The sequence below is a fragment of the Oncorhynchus masou genome, chromosome 15, assembly GCF_036934945.1.
Source record: "Oncorhynchus masou masou isolate Uvic2021 chromosome 15, UVic_Omas_1.1, whole genome shotgun sequence".
In the NCBI taxonomy this organism is placed as follows: domain Eukaryota; kingdom Metazoa; phylum Chordata; class Actinopteri; order Salmoniformes; family Salmonidae; genus Oncorhynchus; species Oncorhynchus masou.
In genome coordinates, this window is record NC_088226.1 from 69,125,933 (window position 1) to 69,153,269 (window position 27,337).

The 27,337-nt window shown below is 45.1% G+C and overlaps 2 protein-coding genes across 3 annotated transcripts in view; both read left to right on the forward strand.

Moving 5' to 3' along the window:
* The window catches only part of LOC135556734 (ATP-dependent Clp protease ATP-binding subunit clpX-like, mitochondrial), a 29,846-nt gene extending 19,928 nt beyond the window's left edge, over positions 1-9,918 (forward strand). For both annotated transcript variants that reach the window (XM_064990145.1, XM_064990146.1), the window contains exons 13-15: positions 4,338-4,430; positions 4,696-4,802; positions 7,818-9,918. In XM_064990145.1, coding sequence (XP_064846217.1) covers positions 4,338-4,430; positions 4,696-4,802; positions 7,818-7,899 — 282 coding nt within the window. In that variant the 3' untranslated portion in view covers positions 7,900-9,918. The remainder of the gene's footprint in view (positions 1-4,337; positions 4,431-4,695; positions 4,803-7,817) is intronic.
* Positions 9,919-12,401: 2,483 nt separating this feature from the next.
* LOC135556736 (uncharacterized) lies at positions 12,402-26,921 on the forward strand. Its single transcript, XM_064990148.1, has 9 exons — positions 12,402-12,542; positions 13,035-13,171; positions 13,349-13,719; positions 13,843-13,984; positions 14,093-14,156; positions 14,265-14,417; positions 14,816-14,986; positions 16,609-16,710; positions 26,780-26,921. Exons 1-9 carry the CDS (start codon positions 12,402-12,404, stop codon positions 26,912-26,914), a joined length of 1,416 nt encoding a protein of 471 aa, XP_064846220.1. The 3' UTR covers positions 26,915-26,921.
* The last annotated feature ends 416 nt before the right edge of the window (positions 26,922-27,337 follow it).

Genomic DNA, 27,337 nt, shown 5'->3' on the forward strand with positions numbered 1-27,337 from the left:
GACAAGGTAATTATTAGTAGAACCACCCAACACTGTCATACCACAGTACCAAGCCCTGTTCAGCATGGACAAGGTAATTATTAGTAGAACCACCCAACACTGTCATACCACAGTACCAAGCCCTGTTCAGCATGGACAAGGTAATTATTAGTAGAACCACCCAACACTGTCATACCACAGTAGCAGGCCCGGTTCAGTATGGACAAGGTAATTAGTAGTAGTTAGGGCTGGCACAATTAACGTATAACTGTAACCCATGATTAGGGATGAAGACTGTCATGAAACTAAAATAACTGTCATAACCGTTAAAAATATACACAAATGTATCTGGACACCCTTTCAAATGAGTGGATTCGGCTATTTCAGGTCTCGAGCACATACAGCCATGCAATCTCCATAAACATTGGCAGTAGAATGGCCTTACTGAAGAGCTCAGTGACTTTCAACGTGCCACCGTCACCAACAAGTCAGTTTGTCAAATTTCTGCCCTGTTAGAGCTGCCCTGGTCAGCTGTAAGTGCTGTCATTGTGAAGTGGAAACGTCTAGGAGCAACAACGGCTCAGCCGCGAAGTGGTAGGCCACACGAGCTCACAGAAAGGGACCGCCGAGTGCTGAAGCACGTAGCGCGCCGAAATCATCTGCCCTCGTTTGCAACACTCACTACCGAGTTCCAAACTGTCTCTGGAAGCAACGTCAGCACAACAACTGTTCGTCGGGAGCTTCCACACAGAAGCCTAAGATCACCATGCGCAATGCCAAGTGTCAGTGAAAGTGGTGTAAAGCTCACCGCTATTGGACTCTGGAGCAGTGGAAATCTGTTCTCCGGAGTGATGAATCACGCTTCACCATCTGGCAGTCCGACGGCCGAATCTGGGTTTGGCGGATGCCAAGAGAACGCTACCTGCCCGAATGCATAGTGCAAAATGTAAGGTCTGGGGCTGTTTTTTCATAGTTTGGGCTTGTGCTTCCGTCACTCTCCTCACCCCTACCTGGGCTCGAACCAGGGACACTCTGCACACATCAACAACAGTCACCCTCGAAGCACCATTACCCATCGCTCCACAAAAGCCGCGGCCCTTGTACAGCAAGGGGAACAACTACACTATTGTTCAAAAGTTTGGGGTCACTTAGAAATGTCCTTGTTTTAGAAAGAAAAGCACATTTCTTTGTCCAATAAAATAACATCAAATAGATCAGAAATGCAGTGTATACATTGTTAATGTTGTAAATGACTATTGTAGCTGGTAACGGTAGATTAAAAAAAAAAAATGGAATATCTACATAGGCGTACAGAGGCCCATTATCAGCAACCATTACTCCTGTGTTCCAATGGCACGTTGTGTTAGCTAATCCAAGTTTATCATTTTTAAAAGGCTAATTGATCATTAGAAAACCCTTCTTTTTTTTGCAATTATGTTAGCACAGCTAAAAACTGATTTTAAAGAAGCATTAAAACTGGCTTTCTTTAGACTAGTTGAGTATCTGGAGCGTCAGTATTTGTGTGTGTCTGTGTTCTTTTGGAAGTATTATAATTGTTAACCCTGCATTATAATTATATAAAAGCCCCTTAGATATTCTGTTTTTATTTACAGTAGTGATGGACAGCTGGAGGCATTTTGTTAAATAAATGTTATATTTACGTTTTTTTTGTTAAACTCATCCAGCGAGGGTATCGTTTTCTTAGCAAGAGAGGAGAATTCCCCACCTGGGCGGACTATGAAAGGATCACGTTCAAATGCAATGATATCCTTGGGCAGACATGCTGTAGTCTTCCAATCTGGTGGAGAAGATGTCCCTCAGCTGCTTAATGAAATGTTCCATCAGCTCTGTGACGATGCTGTGGCCTGGTACCTCTGTCTGTCGTTTCTTCAGTGTGCTGAAGTCTTCCATCAGCTCTGTGACGATGCTGTGGCCTGGTCCCTCTGTCTGTCGTTTCTTCAGTGTGCTGAAGTCTTCCATCACCTCTGTGACGATGCTGCGGCCTGGTCCCTCCGCCTGTCGTTTCTTCAGTGTGTTGAAGTCTTCCATCACCTCTGTGACGATGCTGCGGCCTGGTCCCCCCGCCTGTCGTTTCTTCAGTGTGTTGAAGTCTTCCATCACCTCTGTGACGATGCTGCGGCCTGGTCCCTCCGCCTGTCGTTTCTTCAGTGTGCTGAAGTCTTCCATCACCTCTGTGACGATGCTGCGGCCTGGTCCCTCCGCCTGTCGTTTCTTCAGTGTGCTGAAGTCTTCCATCAGCTCTGTGACGATGCTGCGGCCTGGTCCCTCCGCCTGTCGTTTCTTCAGTGTGCTGAAGTCTTCCATCAGCTCTGTGACGATGCTGCGGCCTGGTCCCTCCGCCTGTCGTTTCTTCAGTGTGCTGAAGTGCAGTAGCCTTCCAGAGGACAAGTCCAAATCCAACAACTCAAAGCTTCCTACTAAAGGCCTTTCCACCAAGTCCACAACTGTTTTCCCTCTTCCTTGTAACTGCAGATTTAACCCGTTTTAAGTTACGGAATATGTCCGCAAAAAAAGTGGTGTGTGCAGCTCTCAATTACCAATTCAAAGTTTCTGCGTCGGGCCTCTATATGGGGCGGGAAGGCCACTGAATGTTTCTGCGTTGGGCCTCTATATGGGGCGGGAAGGCCACTGAATGTTTCTGCGTCGGGCCTCTATATGGGGCGGGAAGGCCACTGAATGTTTCTGCGTTGGGCCTCTATATGGGGCGGGAAGGCCACTGAATGTTTCTGCGTCGGGCCTCTATATGGGGCGGGAAGGCCACTGAATGTTTCTGCGTTGGGCCTCTATATGGGGCGGGAAGGCCACTGAAAGTTCTATGCTTCGATTCATAATTAGTTTGAGATTGGAATTGTTTGCAAACAGCGATATTTTCATTGCTAATAAGACGCACTGGCTTGGCAAAAGATGAACGCATATTTTTTATTTTTTATTTTTTTCACCTTTATTTTACTAGGCAAGTCAGTTAAGAACAAATTCTTATTTTCAATGATGGCCTAGGAACAGTTCAGGGGCAGAACGACAGATTTGTACCTTGTCAGCTCGGGGGTTTGAACTTGCAACCTTCCGGTTACTAGTCCAACGCTCTAACCACTAGGCTACCCTGCCGTAATATCTCTATACATTCTTCTCTGAAACTTCGGTTTTCATTATCCGCCTTTCTTCTTGATACTTTTTGAGAGCGACATGTTCTCTTGTTATCAAGCTAATTGTTCTGAACAAATGTTGACATTAAAAAAAGTAGTGGACTACAGTAGGCTATGTAGACTTGTTTATCCCCACCAATTAACGCACAGAGAAATAAACAAAAAATAATAATAATTTGATAGAGACAGTGGTTTTATGAGCGTAATCAGATAAATTATTATCTTATTGTCACTAAATTTATTATGTACCAATCATGTGTTAAATCAATGAGATTGTTATTTTCACTGAATCTTCATTTGGGTATTGGTTAGCCTACAATTGGAGTTTGGAAACAGTCACGTTGTACAGCGCCATATTTTCCTAACAGAAACCCTGAGGGTTTTGTTTTTCTAGAAACACCATAATATTAATCAAATTAATTAAGCTACATTTCATAATCAATCCCATATACTATGTTCTTACTAAAAAAGGTTTTAAATTCTCTAGTACAGCCAATATTACAAAAAGTCATGCTTCTCAAAGATGCCCTATGGTGGTCAAACTAGCACTAATGGCAACAATGGCTGACAATTTAAATAACGTGCCATAGAATTCTGCGGCAGCCCGCAAGGTGTGCTGTAGTATGACGCAACCTTTAAAGGAGGAACCACTGTGGTAGTAACACAAGGTAATAGCAGCAGCAGCAGGCCCTGTTCAGCATGGACAAGGTGAGGAAGGAAAGGCCTTCTTTCTCTGGACTGGAACCACATCTCCCCTGCTGAGAATCTACTGGCGACCTACAGCTCACATACAAGTACTGCTGGCTACTACTTAGCAAACACACAGATAATATTGTCAATAATCAAGGACGTGTTTTTGTCATGTTTAGTCTAGTGTGGCAGGTATCCTAGTGGTTAGAGCATTGGACCAGTAACTGAACGTTCGCTGGTTCGAATACCCAAGGTGACAAGGTGAAAAATCAGCCGATGCACCGTTGAGCAAGGCACTTAACCCTAATTTGCTCCAGGGGTGCCGTACTACTATGGCTGACGCTGTAAAACAACACATTTAACTGCACCTTTCCAGTGTATGTGACAATGAAACATAATATTGTTGTTGTTGTCTTTGGATGAGCGTTATCACATTCAGTCTTCCTGTGTCTCAGTTCCTGTTTTAACCTCCAGTGTGTTCCTCTCTCTGTCATTGTGTTCCAGTGTGAACTGAACGTAACGACAGATGCTCTGAGGGCCATCGCCAGGCTGGCTCTGGAGAGAAAGACTGGAGCCCGAGGCCTGAGGTCCATCATGGTCAGTCAGTACAGAAAATTATGCACGGATGACAATGTGCTCAATTCCTATAAGTTGGGTTATTTGAGGCTTTTATCAGCAGTCACAATATACACACAATGGCTTCAATTGATGACGATTAAATATAAGTGATATTTCTATTATGCTGAGTGATTTCTGTGACCATGAAGGTTACATTAATTCATTAATATCCATGTCCTGTTTCAGTTTGCTGTGTGAAATGTCTCTCTTTTTTTCTTCTTCTTTTCTTTTTTTTTTGTTACAGGAGAAGCTTCTTCTAGAGCCTATGTTTGAGGTACCATGTTCAGACATCATGTCTGTGGAGTTAACCGAGGACGTCGTCTTGGGCAAATCAGAACCACAATACGTCCGGTTAGTCAGCACCTGTTTGGTTCGAATTCTCACTTTTCAAATCATAGTATATACGATGGCAAAGTGTGTTTTTATTTGTGTTGGGCTGAGAAAAAAAGAGAAACACACTTTTACACTAAAGAACGTAGGGACAAAAACAGGCCGTCATTGGAAATAACAATGACTTGTTCACTGACTAGCCCGGTGGAAGAAGAAGTATACAACAACCCCATCAGTCATGCAGGTCCTACCTGTTGGTTTCATCATGTCAGAGGTATATATTAGGAACAGAACCCTGACCTGAAGTTCCTGTGTTATGGTCCTACCTGTTGGTTTCATCATGTGAAAACGCATCTCATCAAACCCTACCTCGGCTCCCCTACCACTAACTAACACTTATCCTGAACGACTCACAGTAGTGAGTTCATACATTTTCATACTGGTCCCCCCCTGTGGGAATCAAACCCACTACCCTGGCGTTGCAAGCACCATGCTCTACCAACTGAGCCACACAGGACCAAATAACTAACCCTGCCACTAATCCTGACCATAATCCTGACTCTGCCACCAATCCTGACCATAATCCTGACTCTGTCACTAATCCTGACTCTGCCACTAATCCTGACCCTGCCACTAATCCTGACCCTGACCATAATCCTGACTCTGCCACCAATCCTGACCATAATCCTGACTCTGTCACTAATACTAACCCTGCCACTAATCCTGACCCTGTCACTAATCCTGACCCTGTCACTAATCCTGACCCTGCCACTAATCCTGACCCTGCCACTAATCCTGACTCTGCCACTAATCCTGACTCTGCCACTAATCCTGACCCTGTCACTAATCCTGACCATAATCCGGACCCTGTCACTAATCCTGACCATAATCCTGACCCTGTCACTAATCCTGACCATAATCCTGACCCTGTCACTAATCCTGACCATAATCGCCACTAATCCTGACTCTGCCACTAGTCCTGACTCTGCCACTAATCCTGACTCTGCCACTAATCCTGACCCTGCCACTAATCCGGACCCTGTCACTAATCCTGACCATAATCCTGACCCTGACCATAATCCTGACCCTGTCACTAATCCTGACCATAATCCTGACCCTGACCATAATCCTGACTCTGCCACTAATCCTGACCCTGCCACTAATCCTGACCATAATCCTGACCCTGTCACTAATCCTGACCATAATCGCCATAATCCTGACCCTGCCACTAATCCTGACCCTGCCACTAATCCTGACCATAATCCTGACCCTGTCACTAATCCTGACCATAATCGCCATAATCCTGACTCTGCCACTAATCCTGACTCTGCCACTAATCCTGACTCTGCCACTAATCCTGACTCTGCCACTAATCCTGACCCTGCCACTAATCCGGACCCTGTCACTAATCCTGACCATAATCCTGACCCTGACCATAATCCTGACCCTGTCACTAATCCTGACCATAATCGCCACTAATCCTGACTCTGCCACTAATCCTGACTCTGCCACTAATCCTGACCATAATCGCCACTAATCCTGACTCTGCCACTAATCCTGACCATAATCGCCACTAATACTAACCCTGCCACTAATCCGGACCCTGTCACTAATCCTGGCCATAATCCTGACCCTGACCATAATCCTGACCCTGCCACTAATCCTGACCCTGCCACTAATCCTGACTCTGCCACTAATCCTGACCCTGTCACTAATCCTGACTCTGCCACTAATCCTGACTCTGCCACTAATCCTGACCCTGCCACTAATACTAACCCTGCCACTAATCCGGACCCTGTCACTAATCCTGACCATAATCCTGACTCTGCCACTAATCCTGACTCTGCCACTAATCCGGACCCTGTCACTAATCCTGACCATAATCCTGACCCTGTCACTAATCCTGACCCTGACCATAATCCTGACCCTGTCACTAATCCTGACCATAATCGCCACTAATCCTGACTCTGCCACTAATCCTGACTCTGCCACTAATCCTGACCCTGCCACTAATACTAACCCTGCCACTAATCCGGACCCTGTCACTAATCCTGACCATAATCCTGACCCTGTCACTAATCCTGACCCTGCCACTAATCCGGAGCCTGTCACTAATCCTGACCCTGCCACTAATCCTGGCCGTAATCCTGACCCTGTCACTAATCCTGGCCATAATCCTGACCCTGCCACTAATCCTGACCCTGTCACTAATCCTGACCGTTCCACTAATACTGACCCTCTTTATCTCTCTGCATAACTGACTCTGCCACTAATCCTGACTCTGCCACTAATCCTGACTCTGCCACTAATCCGGACCCTGCCACTAATCCTGACCCTGCCACTAATCCTGACCCTGCCACTAATCCTGACCATAATCCTGACTCTGCCACTAATCCTGACCCTGCCACTAATCCTGACTCTGCCACTAATCCGGACCCTGCCACTAATCCTGACCGTTCCACTAATACTGACCCTGTCACTAATACTCGGGTCCTGTGTGGCTCAGTCGGTAGAGCATGGCGCTTGCAACGCCAAGCGTCGTGGGTTCGATTCCCGCTGGGGCCACCCATATGTAAAAGTAGTGGCCCCAGCCGACTTGTAAGTCGCTTTGGACAAAAGCGTCTGCTAAATGGGATATATATATATATATATATATATACTGACCCTGCCACTAATCCTGACCGTTCCACTAATACTGACCCTGCCACTAATCCGGACCCTGCCACTAATCCTGACCCTGCCACTAATCCTGACCCTGCCACTAATCCTGACCCTGCCACTAATCCTGACCCTGCCACTAATACTGACCCTGCCACTAATCCTGACCCTGCCACTAATCCTGACCCTGCCACTAATCCTGACCCTGCCACTAATCCTGACCCTGCCACTAATCCTGACCCTGCCACTAATCCTGACCCTGCCACTAATACTGACCCTCTTTCTCTCTCTGCATAACGAACCCTACCTCGCTCTCAGTTTTAGTTATGCGCAGAGAATCTCCTAAATGACTCAAATGTGATGTAAATATATTTCCAGGGCTCCAGCAGAGGAGGACTACGACTCTGGTATTGAAGAGGAGAACTGGCCCAGACAGGTGGATGCGGCAGCTAACAACTGATCGGATCTCCCTCCCCCTGTCCTGTCATTCATTTCAACAACTGTCACATCTACAATCATTTAGAACACCTTCTAGAACATTTGGAAGCCAACTGTAGGTTCCTGGAATTCCAGCCCCTGAGCCATCTAAACAGACATCCGTCAGGCTCTGTAGACCACTACTAAAACCACACCATAAAACCTGTTTCTCTGAGGAAGTGTTTTCATAATGAACAACACGGATTTGAGCTCTAGAAGTACCTTTTTTTTTTGGGTCCTGTGAATTGGACAGTAGGCTAATTCTTTAAGTTGTTAGAAAATGAAAATGGACCTGCTATAGTGTATATATTTAAAAATGGTTGGGGTAGGTAGTGTAATTTGTCTGTTCTCTCCTCTTGTGTTGTGGTGATGACAGATTGAAATGACAATGGAAACAAATATAACATGACTGGGATCATATTTTACACTTGAAGACTTAACCAGGGCTAGGAATGTTCCATTTTACTATCAAATCAAAGTTTATTTGTCACGTGCGCTGAATACAACACAATACAGTGAAATGCTTACTTACAGGCTCTAACCAATAGTGCAGAAAAAAGTATTAGGTGAACAATAGGTAAGTAAAGAAATAAAACAACTGTAAAAAGACAGGCTATATACAGTAGAGAGGCTATATACAGTAGAGAGGCTACATACAGACACCGGTTAGTCAGGCTGATTGAGGTAGTATGTACATGTAGATATGGTTATCGTCAATGTTACATAACAATATACAACTAATGCCCTGACTGTCACCAGCAGACCGGGGTTCAAATACTATTTGAAATTGTTCACATGCATACATACATACATACTTTGGAGTGTTTTCTTTGGCCTGCTTAAGCGTACCAGGTGGTTGAGATTTGTACTTTTGGTAATATGCTGTTAGTTCCATTGCAACAGTGAAGTTCAATTGAGCCCAGCTAAAGTATTTGATATGATTTCAAGTAGTATTTGAACCCAGGTCTCTAGATGTATGATATTCCATAATGAGCACATCATCATTGTGATGTTTTTTTCTATGGAGTTAAATTGGTGCCAAAAGTTTTCTGTCAGTAATTTAACTCCGTATTTCGTCCTATCTACTATTTTAACGGAATTTATAATGAACATAACTGGCCTGTAAAATTGTCGGTATTAAAGCTTCAGTTTAGAATCCGTTTGTATCAGAGCAACACACCTGTCGTTAGGGGAAACATCATAACAGCATACTACACCCTACTCCAGCACACTAAACAGAGCGGAGATGCGTTCAAAATGGCACCCTATTTCGACCAGGACCTCTGGTTAAAAATAGGGCACTAATAGAAGGAATAGGCTGCTTTTTCAGACGCTGACCGTTTGACTTTTTAGTGACTAGTGACTTTTTTTTCTTTCTTTTTTTACGTTGAGAATGTTTATTTCTGCAGTGTTGTACCCCCCCCCTTCTAGAAACCCGCTCTCTAGGGAGTGACCCTTTCAGCTCTCTTTAACCTCACAGGGTTACCTACTGCTAGGTCGATATCAAGCGAGGCAAGGGCTTGATATTCAAAAAGATTTCAGAGTTGCTGACCTAGGATCAGGTGCTCCCGGTCCATATAATAGTATTCATTATGATCTAAAAAAAGGATAAACTGATCCTAGATTCTTACTCTGATATTCTTTCTGAATGTTTTACTTAGCTCTGTCTGGGTCAAGCTTCACACCCCCCCCGCCCCCGCCTCCTCACCTGTAGTAATGCTCCAGTATGTCGTGTTACTAAAATGGTCCCTCAATCACTAGGCACTTCTTCTGCAATTAAGCCTTTTTAACTATTTCTATCCACACTGAACCATGGCTGTTCTCTGTCGTGTAATGCTGGTATGTGCTATTATAATACAATCATCATCACCATAATAATACAATTGTTTGTGTTCCTTTTATGCTTCTCTTCTCAACGGTCAATCATAATAACATGTAAAATCTCAATTTATTGATGTGATTGTTTAAATATTATAAATAAAATGTATATCTCTGTACAGAATGATTTGTTGTCTTGCATGTTTATAGCACTCTCAATGTAGATTGTGTCAATGCTTCTTTGCATCGTTTTGTTCAAACTCCATTTGCAATGCAATGTGATACCACTGAGGGGCACCATGACTACCATTGCTATGGCACCATGACTACCATTACTATGGCACCATGATTACCATTGCTATGGCACCATGACTACCATCGTTTACCTCCATGTTAGAGAGCAGAACATACCATCACTGAGGCTGTACCATGACTACCATCGCTATGGCACCACTGAGGGGCACCATGACTACCATCGCTGTGGCACCACTGAGGGGCACCATGACTACCATTGTTTACCTCCACGTTAGAGAGCAGAACTGGCCATGTAGTACCATGACTACCATCACTATGGCACCACTGAGGGGCACCATGACTACCATTGTTTACCTCCACGCTAGAGAGCAGAACTGGCCATGTAGTACCATGACTACCATCACTATGGCACCACTGAGGGGCACCATGACTACCATTGTTTACCTCCACGCTAGAGAGCAGAACTGGCCATGTAGTACCATGACTACCATCACTATGGCACCATGACTACCATTGTTTACCTCCACGCTAGAGAGCAGAACTGGCCATGTAGCTCATAAGCAGCTCATGTGTAATCTCTGTGTTGAAAGTGTACAACATGTTCCTGTTTCTCAACACATCAGCATTTCTCTGATCCTCTCCTTCCCTCGGACTCCCTGTTACTTTCCAGGAAGACATTGCCAAGAACTGGAGGTTGGGTAAATCAATGGGGTTGGTGTCCCAGACTTGCCTTTTAGCTCTCGACTAAACAGCGTGTTAAATGGAGATTACAGGAAACCGGGCTATAGTGTGAAAATTGTGTTTGGCTGAGAAGGAATTGAAAAATCCCTTTTTAAACTATGTTGAATTCTAGGAAATGTTGATAAATCTCTCAAATGTCACATAATGCACACATACTGTTACCAGGCTGGTTAAATAAGAATAGTTAAAGAGATCCTGTATACCCTCCCCCCCCAGGCCAACGTCATGACACCCCTCCCTGGAAAATAAACCATCATGGATATATACATCCTGGGTTCCATCCCAAAACTATCTGAATACTTATGTAAATATGATTATATATATATTTTTTTTCATAAATTAGCAATTAAAAAAAAAAATCTAAACCTGTTTTTGCTTTGTCATAATGGGGTATTGTGTGTAGATTGATGAGGGGGGAAAAAAACAATTGAATCCATTTTAGAACAAGGCTGCAACGTAACAACGTGGAAAAAGGGAACGAGTCTGAATACTTTCCGAATGCTCTGTACATCATTAGAGGTAGCGCCCCCCAGGTAGCCCACCCCCACGTAGGGCCCCCCAGGTAGCCCCCCCCACATAGCGCCCCCCCCCAGGTAGCCTCCCCCAGTTAGCCCCCCAGTTAGCGCCCCCAGGTAGCATCCCCCAGTTAGCCACCCCAGTTAGCGCCCCCAGGTAGCCCCCCAGGTAGCCCCCCAGTTAGCCCCCCAGTTAGCCACCCCAGGTAGCCTCCCCAGTTAGCCCCCCAGGTAGCCTCCCCAGTTAGCGCCCCCCAGGTAGCCTCCCCAGTTAGCCCCCCAGTTAGCCCCCCCAGGTAGCCTCCCCAGTTAGCCCCCCAGTTAGCGCCCCCCAGGTAGCCTCCCCCAGTTAGCCACCCCAGGTAGCCCCCCAGTTAGCGCCCCCCAGGTAGCCCCCCCAGTTAGCCCCCCAGTTAGCCACCCCAGTTAGCCCCCCAGTTAGCCCCCCAGTTAGCCACCCCCTCCCTGATTCCGAGGGGTTGGGTTAAATATGGAAGACACATTTCAGTTGAATACGGTCAGGTTTACAACTGACTAGGTATCCCCATTTCCCTTCATGGTTTCCACTCCATCCAAGGGTAGCTCTCGGTAATGAGGGTGTCAACAACGGCACATCTGATGATGTCAGACAGGACAGGGGCTTATAAGTGATCAAGAGAATTAGCTTGTGTGTTGATACTTAGGCTATTTATCCAGATATAAGTCATTCAGCGTACACCTGTCCTGTCAACACTTTACACACACACGGTGGACCGGCGAGACAACACTCTTCAAAAGGGGAGGTGAGTGAGTACTGCCTGTGAAAAATGCAAAGAAATGTGTGTGATCAATCATTTAAGATAACTGCCATCGATTACTATTGATTGCTGCCTTCACTGGCATCATAACATTCACCTGACAGAATTTGCTATTTCAATTCATTTCACCAAGGAATTGAGTACTACTCTAGCTTTGCCCTATGCTGTGTGCGTGCGTGCCTGTGACTGTGTGTGTTGTTTTATTTAAATGTGTGTTTGTGTGTTGTATATTTAAATGTGTGTTTGTGTGTGTGTTGTTTATTTAAATGTACGTGCGTGTGTGCCTTCATGTTGTTCCCTGAGTTTTCTGTGTAAATGTATGGGTGTGTGGATTTTCTTGTTCTAGGTATACAGACAGGATGACCAGTCTAGAGGAGGTTCCCTTTAAGAGCCCTCTGGGGCCACTACAGGAGCTGGGGCCCCTGGGAGGAGAGATAGAGCTGGTTACGGCCCCAGAGTTCACCATACCAGACCATCTCCAGATACTACAAGACACTGAGGTTAGTTACATGGCTATGGCAGGCTATGTGATATTGTGTTGTGATAATACTGGCAGGTACCCTAGATATTGAGGCTTGGGGCTCCCCAATGGCGCAGCGGTCTAAGGCACTGCATCTCAGTGCTAGAGGTGTCATTACAGACCCTGGTTCGATTTCAGGCTGTATCACAACCGGCAGAAATTGGTAGTCCCATAAGGTGGCTCACAATTTGCCCAGTGTCGTTCGGGTTAGGGTTTTGCCGGGGTAGGCTGTCATTGTAAATAAGAATTTGTTCTTACCTGAGTTGCCTAGTTAAATCAATAAAAATAAGTAAATAAAATATATTACAGTTGGGCCAGCAACTGAAGCGCAGGGTTCGATTGCAGAGTCCATCAAAAACATATTTGGTGGGATTCTAGGTAGCCTGTTTTAAATTTTAAATTTCCTGCCATTGTACCTTTTGAGCAAGACACTTAAACTGACAATGGACCAAAAAAAAGTGTTCTTCTTCAGTATGAGTTCACCTTAGAGAACTGGGTGATGTCTGCGCTCCATGGAGGATGCTACCGACCCTGGGATGTCCCGTCCCCATCCTGTCCTCCGTACTGGCTCATGTTCTCCAGTCCCCAAGAGAGTCGCTCGGCCAGCAGGTATTTTTGTGTTCTTATTCTATCTCTTTTATTGTCTAAAAAAATTTAAAGTATGTTTAATCGCACAAATTTAGCCTGGGTCCCAGATTTGTTTGTGCTGTCTTAATTTCTATTGTTTTACTGTAAAGTGTGTTGTAGTTTTAAATGCACTGTAAATAAAGTTTGATTTTATTTAAGGTGGAACAGTGATCTGCGGGGCTCTGCCCTCCGACCAAGGAGCCACAGCCTAAGCTCTGTGGACACACGTCACCTTAACCACCACCCTCAACCCCACCCCCACCACCGCTGCCAGCATAGCCACCGAAAAATCAAGTTAATGGTCTCCGACTCGGAAGACGAAGCTGGCTACTCAGAAGACGACGAGGGCTCCTCCACTGAAGATAACGCCTCAGACTCAAAGACACACCGTGGAGCCTGTCACGGTGGTGAACGGCCTCGGTCGCAAAGCTCTGCACCAAAACACCCATTATCCAGAGTCAAAGACCAACATCTTGGATCTTCAGGATCTTCCTCGGCGCATCACCACTCTAACCAGCCTTCCACTGGTGGTGAACGGCCACGGTCGCAAAGCTCTGCACCAAAACACCCATTATCCAGAGTCAAAGACCAACATCTCGGATCTTCAGGCTCTTCCTTGACTCATCACCACTCTAACCAGCCTTCCACTGGAGGTCGAGGCTACCAGGATCGCAACAGGAGGGCCAACTCATCCTCCGTCCTGGACTGCAGGAGGCAAGGGTCATTTACCGGGCTCAAACAGGAGCAGGGGCGTTCCATCAGCCCACTTTGCCATGGTCAGGCCAGGAGTCCCCAGTGCCATGGTCAGGCTAGCAGTCCCCAGTGCCATGGTCAGGCTAGCAGTCCCCAGTGCCATGGTCAGGCTAGCAGTCCCCAGTGCCATGGCGATCAGAGGCCCTGCAGGAAGGATTTCAGAAGCCAGCAGCAGGTGTCATCGTCCTCTGGCCTGGAAGAGTCTTTTGTGCGGGCTGGTAGCCCTCAGTGCCATGGTCAGGCCAGCAGTCCCCAGTGCCATGGTCAGGCCAGCAGTCCCCAGTGCCATGGTCAGGCCAGCAGTCCCCAGTGCCATGGTCAGGCTAGCAGTGCCCAGTGCCATGGCGATCAGAGGCACTATAGCAGAAAGAGGCAGCATTCTTTGTGGTCAAGGGGAAGGAAAAACTCTGTGACCCCACAGCAGCCACAACGACCCTCTTCAGCTGGCCCTGAAATCAAGAACAACAGGCAGACTGTAAGTATAGCCTATTCCCAGGTCTGTGCGGCTAGTGTTGTTGTTATGTCAAAACGTGACATCCCTCTGCTCTGTGATAGGCTGGACTGACACAGACACCTTATACGGTTGTATTAGGGGATAGGATCAATTCCATTTCAATTACACCTTGGGCTACATTGGACGTTTTAGCAGACGTTCTTATCCAGATCAACTTAGTTGGTTATCAACATACATGTAACATATCACACTTATAGTAAGTACTTTTCCCCTCAATAAAATAGTTAACATCAGTCAATGCTATATTATGGAAAGACAAGTGTGAGTGTTTTTTGTTTGTTGGTCAATTCAGGAAGTAAACTAAAACCCAACCCAGGCTACTTAACCTTACTCTAGCCTGTCACTATTCTTCCTTTTAGACTCTGCGTCCGCGTAGCTCACACGGCATTGGCTGTGACTCATCTGCAGAGTTGCTGACGGCCCTAAGTCAGGAAGAGAGAGAGCTACTGGAGGCCATCACTGAGCAGGGCTACCCTCTACACACTGCCATCCTGGCTTTGCAGAAGACTGGCCACCGCAACCCACAACAGGTAGTTTTACTTACCCATCCTGTGACATGACGACAACCCCAGTGGTCTTGGGGGGAGGGGGGGGGGGTCAGTCTTGAGGTCAGAGAGTAATCAGATGGTTGAATTCCAGGGCTGACAGGAAAAATCTTGGCGGTGCCACCTACCTATTGCGGTCCTACCTACCTACCTACCTACCTACCTACCTACCTATTGCGGTGCCACCTACCTACCTACCTACCTATTGCGGTCCTACCTACCTACCTACCTATTGCGGTGCCACCTACCTACCTACCTACCTATTGCGGTCCTACCTACCGACCTACCTACCTACCTACCTACCTACCTACCCCTCTACCTACCTACCTATTGCGGTGCCACCTACCTACCTACCCCTCTACCCACCTACCTACCTATTGCGGTGCCACCTACCTATTGCCCCTCTGCCACCTACCTACCTACCCCGGTGCCACCTACCTACCTACCTATTGCGGTGCCACCTACCTATTGCCCTATTGCGGTGCCACCTACCTACCTACCCCTCTACCCACCTACCTACCTATTGCGGTGCCACCTACCTATTGCCCTATTGCGGTGCCACCTACCTACCTACCCCTCGACCTACCTAGCTACCTATTGCGGTCCCACCTACCAACCTACCTACCTACTTATTGCGGTGCCACCTACCCACCTGCCTACCTATTGCGGTGCCACCTACCAACCTACCCCTCGACCTACCTACCTACCTATTGCGGTGCCACCTACCAACCTACCCCTCGACCTACCTACCTACCTATTGCGGTGCCACCTACCTATTGCCCTATTGCGGTGCCACCTACCAACCTACCTACCTACTTATTGCGGTGCCACCTACCCACCTACCTATTGCGGTGCCACCTACCTATTGCCCTATTGCGGTGCCACCTACCTATTGCCCTATTGCGGTGCCACCTACCTACCTACCCCTCGACCTACCTAGCTACCTATTGCGGTCCCACCTACCAACCTACCTACCTACTTATTGCGGTGCCACCTACCCACCTACCTACTTATTGCGGTGCCACCTACCAACCTACCCCTCGACCTACCTACCTACCTATTGCGGTGCCACCTACCAACCTACCCCTCGACCTACCTACCTACCTATTGCGGTGCCACCTACCTATTGCCCTCTAAGGTGCCACCTTTCAACCTACCTACCTACTTACCTGGGTGCCACCTGACCTACCTGTTGCGGTGCCACCTACCTATTGCCCTCAGGTGGAGGTGCCACCTGGACCAACCTACCCCTTGTCAATACGTAGAGCAAGACCTACCTACCTACCTATTGCGGTCCCACCTACCCACCTACTTATTGCGGTGCCACCTACCCACCTACCTATTGCCCTATTGCGGTGCCACCTACCTACCTACCTACCTATTGCCCTATTGCGGTGCCACCTACCTACCTACCTACCTACCTATTGCCCTATTGCGGTGCCACCTACCTACCTACCTACCTATTGCCGTATTGCGGTGCCACCTGCCCACCTACCTATTGCATTTAACCCAGAGATCTAAATAGATTTAACAAGACCATGTTTTTATATTGTGCTTGTTCATCCCTTCTGTCATATTCACCTCTAAGGTCCTGTTTTCCTTCACAGATCCTGAGTTACCTGGTTGCCAGTGACCGTCTGTGTGCGCTGGGCTATGAAGAGGCTCAGGTGGAGGAGGCCATGGAGATGTTCCAGAACTGTGAGAGCAAGGTGAGCTTGTCAATACGTAGAGCAAGGTGAGCTTGTCAATACGAAGAGCAAGGTGAGCTTGTCAATACGAAGAGCAAGGTGAGCTTGTCAATACGAAGAGCAAGGTGAGCTTGTCAATACATATTCTAAAGGATTCTACATATTCTAAATGATTGAATTTGAATTAAATTTCTGTTGCTGCTAATATCACTCCATAATATCAAAGCAACTGCAATTTCTTGCTGTGAAAGTATTGGGCCAGGTTTCCCTGACACAGTTGAAGGGCTCTATTTATTATTATTTATGTTTTTACCTTTATTTGACTCGAATAAATTCTTATTTTCAATGACGGCCTAGGAAAAGTGGGTTAACTGCCTTGTTCAGGGGTAGAACGACAGATTTTTACCTTGTCAGCTGGGGGGATTCGATCTTGCAGCCTTTCGGTTACTTGTCCAACGCTCTAACCACTAGGCTACTTACCACCCCTATTCAAGCTGAAGCATTACAGATTCCATGATATAAATGTAAAGGTAGTTTTCCGATTGCGTGCCGACATAAGCAGTGCTTACCTTGAATGCAGTCACCGCTACAGCGGGAACACTGCCTTGACATTTCCAACACGCCGTAGAGCTGAACGTCTGCGATGTGGATTGAATAGCGCTTGATTCAATCAAATCAAATTGTATTTTGTCACATGCTCTGAATACCGTGAAATGCTTACTTTACAAGCCTTTAACCAACAATGCTTAAATAAGTTTTTTAAGAAAAAATAAGTGTTAAGAACAACATTTGAAATAAAAGTAACAAATAATTAAACAGCAGTAGTACAATAACAATAGCGAGGCTATATACAGTCGTGGCCAAAAGTTTTGAGAATGACACAAATATTAATTTTCACAAAGTTTGCTGCTTCAAGTGTCTTTAGATATTTTTGGCAGATGTTACTATGGAATACTGAAGTATAATTACAAGCGTTTCATAAGTGTCAAAGGCTTTTATTGACAATTACATGAAGTTGATACAAAGAGTCAATATTTGCAGTGTTTTCAAGACCTCTGCAATCTGCCCTGGCATGCTGTCAATTAACTTCTGGGCCACATCCTGACTGATGGCAGCCCATTCCTGCATAATGCTTGGAGTTTTTCAGAGTTTGTGGGTTTTTGTTTGTCCACCCGCCTCCTGAAGATTGACCACAAGTTCTCAATGGGATTAAGGTCTGGGGAGTTTCCTGGCCATGGACCCAAAATATCGATGTTTTGTTCCCCGAGCCACTTAGTTATCACTTTTGCCTTATGGCAAGGTGCTCCATCATGCTGAAAAAGGCATTGTTCGTTCTTTAAGAGGAGCCACAGGTCTGTGAGAGCCAGAAATCTTGCTTGTTTGTAGGTGACCAAATACTTATTTTCCACCATAATTTGCAAATAAATTCATTAAAAAGCCTACAATGTGATTTTCTGGATTTTTTTCCTCATTTTGTCTGTCATAGTTGAAGTGTACCTATGATGAAAATTACAGGCCTCTATCATCTTTTTAAGTGGGAGAACATGCACAATTGGTGGCTGACTAAATAATTTTTTGCACCAATGTACATGTAGGTAGAGATATTAAAGTCACTTTTGCATAGATAATAACAGAGAGTAGCAGCAGCGTAAAGGGGGGGGGGGCAATGCAAATAGTCTAGGTAGTCATTTGATTAGATGTGCAGGAGTCTTATGGTTTGTGGGTAGAAGCTGTTTAGAAGCCTCTTGGACCAAGACTTGTCACTCTGGTACAGCTTGCCGTGCGGTAGCAGAGAGAACCGTCTATGACTAGGGTGGCTGGAGTCTTTGACCATTTTTAGGGCCTTCCTCTGACACCGCCTGGTGTAGAGGTCTGGGATAGCAGGAAGCTTGGCCCCAGTGATGTACTGGGCCGTTCGCACTACCCTCTGTAGTGCCTTGGTGAAGCTGTAGAACCTTTTGAGGATCTGAGGACCCCATGCCAAATCTTTCCAGTCTCCTGAGGAGTAATAGGTTTTGTCGTTCCCTCTTCACGCCTGTCTTTGTGTGCTTGGACTATGTTAGTTTGTTGTTGATGTGGACACCAAGGAACTTGAACCTCTCAACCTGCTCCACTACAGCCCCGTCGATGAGAATGGGGATGTGCTCTGTCCTCATTTTCCTGTAGTCCACAATCATCTCCTTAGTCTTGATCACATTGAGGGAGAGGTTGTTGTCCTGGCACCACATGGCCAGGTCTCTGACCTCCTCATTTAATGCTGTCTCGTCGTTGTTGGTGATCAGGCCTACCACTGTTGTGTCATCGGCAAACTTAATGATGGTGTTGGAGTCTAGCCATGCCTGGCCGTGCAGTCATGAGTGAACAGGGAGTACAGGAGGGGACTGAGCATGCCCCCCCAGAGGAGCCCCCATGGTGAGGATCAGCATGGTAGATGTGTTGTTACTTACCCTTACCACCTGAGGGCGGCCCATCAGGAAGTCCAGGATCCAGTTGCAGAGGGAGGTGTTTAGTCCCAGGGTCCTTAGCTTAGTTATGAGCTTTGAGGGCGCTGTGGTGTTGAACGCTGAGCTGTAGTCAATGAATAGCATTCTCACATAGGTGTTCCTTTTGTCCAGGTGTGAAAGGGCAGTGTGGAGTGCAATAGAGACTGCATCATCTGTGGATCTGTTTGGGCGGTATACAAATTGGAGTGGGTCTAGGGTTTCTGGGATGATGGTGTTGATGTGAGCCATGACCAGCCTTTCAAAGCACTTCATGGCTTCAGATGTGAGTGATATGGGTTGGTAGTCATTTAGGCAGGTTACCTTAGTGTTCTTGGGCACAGGGTCTATGGTGCTCTGCTTGAAACATCTTTATCCAGGTAGTCCAGAGAGTATAGCATTGTAGTAGTCTAATCTAAAAGTGATAATAGCATTGATTAGCTTTTCTGCATCAAAACGTTTCAGGTTTTTGCAATGTTACGAAGATGGAAAAAAACTGCCCTTGAAATATTATTGATATGTTCGTTAAAATATAGATCAGGGTCCAGAGTAACGCTGAGGTCCTTCAAAGTTTTATTTGAAACGACTGCATAACCATCTAGATTAATTGTCAGATCAAACAGCAGATCTCTTTGTTTCTTGGGACCTAGAACTAACATCTCTGTGTTGTCCGAGTTTAAAAGTAAAACATTTGCCACCATCCACTTTCTTATGTCTGAAACACAGGCTTCCAGGGCAGGCAATTTTGGGGCTTCACCATGTTTCATCGAAATGCACAGCTGTGTGTCGTCCGCATCGCTGTGGAAGTTGACATTGTGTTTCCGAATGACATCACCAAGAGGTAGAATGTATAGTGAAGACAATAGTGTTCCTAAAACAGAACTTTGTCAGAAGACAAACCATCCACAGAGACAAACTGATAACTTTCTGACAGATAAGACCTAAACCAGGCAAGAACTTGTCTGTGTAGACCAATTAAGGTTTCTAATCTCTCCAAAAGAATGTGGTGATCGATGGTATCAAAAGCAGCACTAAGGTCTAGGAGCAGAGGACAGATGCAGAGCCTCGGTCTGATGCCATTAAAAGGTCATTTACCACCTTCACGAGTGTGGTCTCAGTGCTATGATGGGGTCTAAAACCAGACTGAAGCGTTTCGTATACATTAGTTGTCTTCAGGAAGGCAGTGAGTTGCTGTGCAACAGCTTTTTCAAAACATTTTGAGAGGAATGGGAGATTCCATATAGGCCAATAGTTTGAAAAAAGATCTGGGTCAAGGTTTGGCTTTTTCAGGAGAGGCTTTTATTACTTCCACTTTTAGTGAGTTTGGTACACATCCGGTGGATAGAGAGACATTTATTATGTTCAACATAGGAGGGCCAAGCACAGGAAGCAGCTCTTTCAGTAGTTTAGTTGGAATAGGGTTCAGTAGGCAGCTGGAAGGTTTAAAGGCCATGGTTATTTTCGTGAATGTGTCGAGAGATACAGGATTAAAAAACGTGAGTGTCTCCTTTGCAGACTCAGGACAACTGAGTTTTTGAGAAATATTTAAATTCAAAGAGGAGTCCATAATTTGCATTCCAGTGATCATGATCTTTCTGTCGAAGAAGTTCATGAATATATCATTGAAAGCTATTCTCTCTTGGGGAATGCTGCTTTTTAGTTAGCTTTGATATTTGTATCAAAAGATACCTGTTGGATTGTTTTTTTCCTCCATCAGGTTGGAAAGGTAGGCTGATCGAGCAGCAGCTCTTCAATATTGCACGAACTGTCTTTCCAAGCTTGTCAGAAAACTTCCATTTTGGCGGAGCGCAATTTCCAGTCCAATTTTTTGGAAGCTTGCTTCAGTGCTCGGGTATTTTCTGTATAGGAGGGAGGTAATTTCTTTTGACAAATGTTTTTTGTTTTTAGAAGTGCGACTGCATCTAGGGTATTATTGGACAGAGAATTTCAAAATCTCTGAAATGTTTGCTATTTTCTGGCAATTGTGCTGTTATTGTGTTCCAGATGTTAAGATTGCAAACCGTTATAAATGGCCCATTTGCAAGATGGACTTCTTATTTCAATAGGCTACAGATCAAAATCTGGGTTTATGATTGTAATTCAATTTTGCCATGGTTTGCTTAGATAAAGGCAGGGAACCTATAGCCCCTGATAGGCCTCTACATCTAATTTCAGATAGCCTGCAGTAAGTAACCTAGACAAGATTTAGGCTAGATGTGAACTGAAAAGATTTAGGCTAGATGTGAACTGAAAAGATTTAGCAGTTTGCTTAGTTCAAATGAACATAGTCATTTATTCAACATGAATAACTAGGCTAGGCGATTGAAGTGCTTGTTTCCCAATAGCCTGCTGGAATAGGCTGCTGAGGATGGGGTCATAATTTCAATCACTGAATAAAATATTAATTATATGTATATGAACTGAATATGCTTCTCAACAACAGCCAGTGTTTAAAAAAATAATAATAATTCGATTTTACTTGTAGCCTAATCTGACTACTTTTACCTTCGATCTAATGCGTTCTAACTGATCGGCAAAAGTGATTAAGCTTGGATAATTTCCCATGTAATTAACTAAACATGCCATTAATTATTGCATAATAACACAAGGCTACAACAACAAACTGAAGTTATAGGCTATTTATTCAAGTGTTTTGCCAACTCAAGGTAGGCTACACAAATTGATTTGCAATGACTCCAGTGATATCTTCATTTCAACATATGTATTGTATCAAATGGTAGCCTACAATGGCATATAAATGAATAAGCTACTCGATGGCCAACGGAGGCAAATGTGTCATTCTCCACATTTAATGTCAGTTTCGTTCAGCACTTTTCCCCATAAAAAGAACCACGCGTGGGAGTTCCATAACTTCAATTTAAAAAATTCCACTCGGAAAGCCCCCAAAACCCAAGAACGGAGCATAAATAAAACATTTCGCTTGATACCGTTTTCTTTAAGCAAAGTCAACATTAGAATGCCGTTTAATCCACCTCAGAGAGAATTTATGTATTGCGCCCAGTCGTTTTCCAGCGCTCTGTCTCCATTATTTCTTGATGCACATCAGTTCTAGCGTATTAATATGTTTTATGGAAAAAGGGTTGGAAATAGGAGTCTCCATAATGACAATCTAAATAGCCTAATTACCTACAACTGGTAAACAGTCGTCACGATGTGCTTCTCCCTCTCCTCTCGCTCAAATGACTCAGCCAAAAGCTGTAGTGCCATCTCAACACACACACACACACACATTCACCCCTCTATCTCCCCAACACTCACGCACTCTGCAACAGCCTGCCTCACTGCCTGACAGTCAGCAGCAGGTGACAGTGAATTATATATATTTTTAAAGAGAAATGACATGGCGGCCGCGGTGCAACTTAGAAATAACCCCAAAACCCGCAACCCTCGACCAATACATTTTCACCAGCGACTTCGTTTTCTAAGTAGCCCAAATTCCAGGAAAACCACACTGGGTCCTGTAAATGTCTAGATAATGTGTTCGGGGTGAAACAGTTTAATAATAATAAAAAGTGGCGTGTGAGGACAAAACTAAGACCTTGGTAAACTTTTTAAATACAGAGTTTAATTAAATAGTTAAGAGTAAAAAGCATAGCGAATGTTTCGGCGGGATCGAAATTGTCAAATCCATACCGAAAGCAGACATTGGCTGCCATGAGTCGCATTAACAGAAATCCCATGCAGCCTTGTTTACACGTTTGAAAACTGGAATGTGAGATGTGATCCATGACTCAATTAGGACGATATAAATCCTCATGATTTAATTTCATGATTTTTCAATTTGAGAATATTTATATAGCCAACACTAGGGCGGACGGGTGTGGCTTCGTGACAATGACATAATAGCAGCTGCTCACCGATTTGATAGTTCCACATCCTACGTCACAACATCCATTATGCAGGTGTCTGCTGTCGCTTGATCCGATTAAATCTAGAAGCCTAAACCTGGTCTGGGACAAAAAGCACTTTCAATAGAAAAGGCTACTCTCCTAGATGTTATCCTCACAAATAATCCTGATAGGTATCAGTCTGGTGTTTTCTGTAATGACCTCAGTGATCACTGCTTTACAGCCTGTGTTCTAACGGCTGCTCAGTGAAACGACCTGTCCTGACTTGTCATAGAAAGCCCTCACACAAAAATATTCCAGTAGAAGACTGATATTCTGTGACTATGCAAAGTTCAAGACATCGGTGTGATGAAGGGGGCTTTAGAAACAACTTTAATGACGAAGCCTTCTTCCATGACTTGGCCTCTGTAAAAATGGTCTAGAATCAGCTTGATCCCCTCTGTCAAAGACCCTTGGACCTTATTTTTTTTAAAATATTTTCAGTGGTATTGTTACCAAACACGCCCCCATGAAGAAAATGAGAGTTAAAAGCAAGTTCAGCCCCTGGTTCGACCGTGATCTTGTAGAGTTACTCCACCTCAAGGACTCCATTTGGCGAAAGGCTCGGCACACACATACTCAGAATGACTGGTTCTCGTTCAGGCAAATGAGAAATAAGTGCACTCAGACTATCCGGAAGGCCAAAGATAGTTACTTTAAGGAGCAGTTCTCTCTCTGTGGGTCGAACCCCAAGAAGTTCTGGAAAACGGTTAAAGACCTGGAGAATAAACCCTCCTCCTCACAGCTGCCCGTGTCCCTTAATGTTGATGATGTGGTTGTTACTGACAAGAAGCACATGGCTGAGCTCTTTAATCACCACTTCTTTAAGTCAGGATTCCTACATGACTCAGCCATGCCTCCTTGCCCATCCAACATGTCCTCATCTCCACATCCCTTCTAATGCGACTATCCCCAATGCTTCTTCCTCTTTTTCCCCCACTACAAAGTTTCTCCCTGCAGGCGGTCACTGAGACCGAGGGGCTAAAGGAGCTCCTCAAACTTGACCCCAAAAAACATCTTCTTTAAGGTTGCTGCCCCTATCGTCGCCAAGTCTAACTCCGACCTTTTAACCTGTCTCTCCTCTCTGGGGAGGTTCCCATTGCTTGGAATGCAGCCACAATTCATCCTTTATTTAAAGGGGGAGATCAAGCTGATCCTAACTGTTATAGGCCTATTTCTATTTTGCCCTGTTTATCAAAAGTGTTGGAAAAACTTGTCAATAATCAACTGACTGGCTTTCTTGATGTCTATAGTATTCTCTCTGGTATGCAATCTGGTTTCCGCTCAGGTTATGGATGTGTCACTGCAACCTTAAAGGTCCTCAATCATGTCACCATGATTCTAATCGATGTTGTGCTGATATTTTATAGACTTGGCCAAAGCTTTTAATAGTGTCTCTGAGGGGTCTTTGGCTGGTTTGCTAACTACCTCTCTTAAAGAGCGAGGTATAAAGTCAGAAAATCTGCTGTCTCAGCCACTGCCTGTCACCAAGGGAGTACCCCAAGAATCGATCCTAGACCCCACGCTCTTCTCAATTTACATCAACAACATAGCTCAGGCAGTAGGAAGCTCTCTCATCCATTTATATGCAGATGATAGAGTCTTATACTCAGTTGGCCCCTCCCTGGATTTTGTGTTTAATGCTGTACAACATTTTTTTATTTTTTTGTTTACCTTTATTTTACTAGGCAAGTCAGTTAAGAACATATTCTTATTTTCAATGACAGCCTAGGAACAGTGGGTTAACTGCCTGTTCAGGGGCAGAACGACAGATTTGTAACTTTTCAGCTCAAGGATTCGAACTTGCAACCTTTCGGTTACTAGTCCAACGCTCTAACCACTAGGCTACCCTGCCATGTCACTGATGCGTCATGAAACAGTGTTGTTTGATGAAGACATTGTCTGTATAGTTTTTTAGGGGGCCTTTTCCCCCAGCATCGTCCCAGCCATATCCGCGGTAGCAGGAAGAATTAAGTCTTCCACAGTAGTATGGGGTTTGCCTGTCCTAGCCACTCGGTAGCTCACCATATAAAACGCTTCTAGCCCCTTCTTATTAATGGTATCTGTTGCTTTTATACAGGTCTTACTACTCGGAACTTGTCTTAATTCTCACTCAAACAACTCCCGTGGCTTATTTTTCAAATTTGCATGTTTTGTTTCTAAATGTCTGGTTTCATTGAGTTGTGGAGATAGTACTTTTGCACATATAACACACTGTGGCTGAGGAAAGACACTGTTCCCAATATAAGTGAACCTCAAATAAATGTAGTTCTCATCATATTTGCGCCTCTCCGACGATGGTCCAACATCCCTGTCTGTTGTTCGGTGCTTTCCCAGGTAAAGGGGCAGTATAGCTCTTCGGCTGCATCAGATTCACAACTGTCAGTGTCCATGCTAGCTGGGCTAACAACAAATGTACAATTAATGATGCTAGCATTGGATGTTCTCGTGGAAGCAGAACAACTTGTGCAGGTGTAGTACTAGTAGCAGTGCTACCAGTAGAGCTGTTATGTGTCTCTATGGACGTGGGCCTTACCTTTTATCAATTTTCGAGTACACGGAATGAGCCGTAGCTGTGTTTGGCTACACACGGACCGTTAGTGGAATTCCCGCGAGAGAGTAACGGTTAATGTGATTGGATGTTCATTATTTGACAACACTAGTTGGTTTTAATTTCTACTCAGGCGAGGGGAAAAAAAACTCACCCAAACGTATAGCCCTGAATGTATGGGCTGTTTGAAAATGTAAAAAAAATAGATATATATATTATTTTTACACTTAAAAATAAAATATATATTATTTTTACACTTAAAATCACATTTTTATTTGGTGTATCCCCGACGACATTGTGAAACCCCAGTTTGAGAATACCTGCTCTTATCGTAATCGCTCCTCTTTCACCCCAGCTGCCAAACTAACCCTGATTCAGATGATCATCCTACCCATGCTAGATTACAGAGACATAATTCATAGATCGGCAGGTAAGGGTGCTCTCGAGCGGCTAGATGTTCTTTACAATTCGGCCATCAGATTTGCCACCAATGCTTCTTATAGGACACATCACTGCCCTCTATACTCCTCTGTAAACTGGTTGTCTCTGTATACCCGTCGCAAGACCCACTGGTTGATGCTTATCTATAAAAAACCCTTAGGCCTCACTCTCCCCTATCTGAGATATCCACTGCAGATCTCATCCTCCACATACAACACCCATTCTGCCAGTCACATTCTGTTAAAGGTCCCCAAAGCACACACGTCCCTGGCTCGCTCCTCCAAACACTCAAACTGGACAGTTTTATCTCCATTTCTTCATTCAAAGACTCAATCATGGACACTCTTACTGCCAGTTGTCTCCTCTACCTTCTTGCCCTTTGTGCTGTTGTCTGTGCCCAATAATGTTTGTACCATTTAATGTGTTGTCTCTCTTGTTGTGATATGTGTTTGGTCCTATATTGATTTATTTTTAATCCCAGCCCCTGAAGGAGGCCCTTTGCCTTTTGGTAGACCCGTCATTGTGAATAAGAATTTGTTCTTAATAATTGACTTGCCTAGTTAAAGGTTAAATAATCGTTTTTCCATTGAGGATCTTTATTGCAAGACTAGGCATAAACTGGGTAGGGGAAACCAGCCCATAAATGCAAAATCTTGCAAACGTTAATTACATTTTGTTTAATGCCACTCCATAATGAATTCTTATTCCAGGCTGGTGAATTCCTGCAGCTCCTGGCTCAGTTCAATGAGATGGGCTTCCAGCAGAGTGCCATCAAAGAGGTTCTACTGGTCCACGAGAACCACAGGGAGAGGGCCCTGGAGGATCTCATGACACAGCACAACTAATGGCTGTTCTACTGGTCCACGAGAACCACAGGGAGAGGGCCCTGGAGGATCTCATGACACAGCACAACTAATGGCTGTTCTACTGGTCCACGAGAACCACAGGGAGAGGGCCCTGGAGGATCTCATGACACAGCACAACTAATGGCTGTTCTACTGGTCCACGAGAACCACAGGGAGAGGGCCCTGGGGGATCTCATGACACAGCACAACTAATGGCTGTTCTACTGGTCCACGAGAACCACAGGGAGAGGGCCCTGGAGGATCTCATGACACAGCACAACTAATGGCTGTTCTACTGGTCCACAGGGGATCTCATGACACAGCACAACTAATGGCTGTTCTACTGGTCCACAGGGAGAGGGCCCTGGGGGATCTCATGACACAGCACAACTAATGGCTGTTCTACTGGTCCACGAGAACCAC

Excerpts from the sequence above, each read along its gene's own strand:
- LOC135556736 (XM_064990148.1), top strand. The coding sequence starts at position 12,402 with ATGACCAGTCTAGAGGAGGTTCCCTTTAAGAGCCCTCTGGGGCCACTA. Across the intron at positions 14,418-14,815 it reads TCAAGAACAACAGGCAGACT|ACTCTGCGTCCGCGTAGCTC; the intron begins GTAAGTATAGCC and ends TCTTCCTTTTAG. Across the intron at positions 16,711-26,779 it reads TCCAGAACTGTGAGAGCAAG|GCTGGTGAATTCCTGCAGCT; the intron begins GTGAGCTTGTCA and ends TTCTTATTCCAG.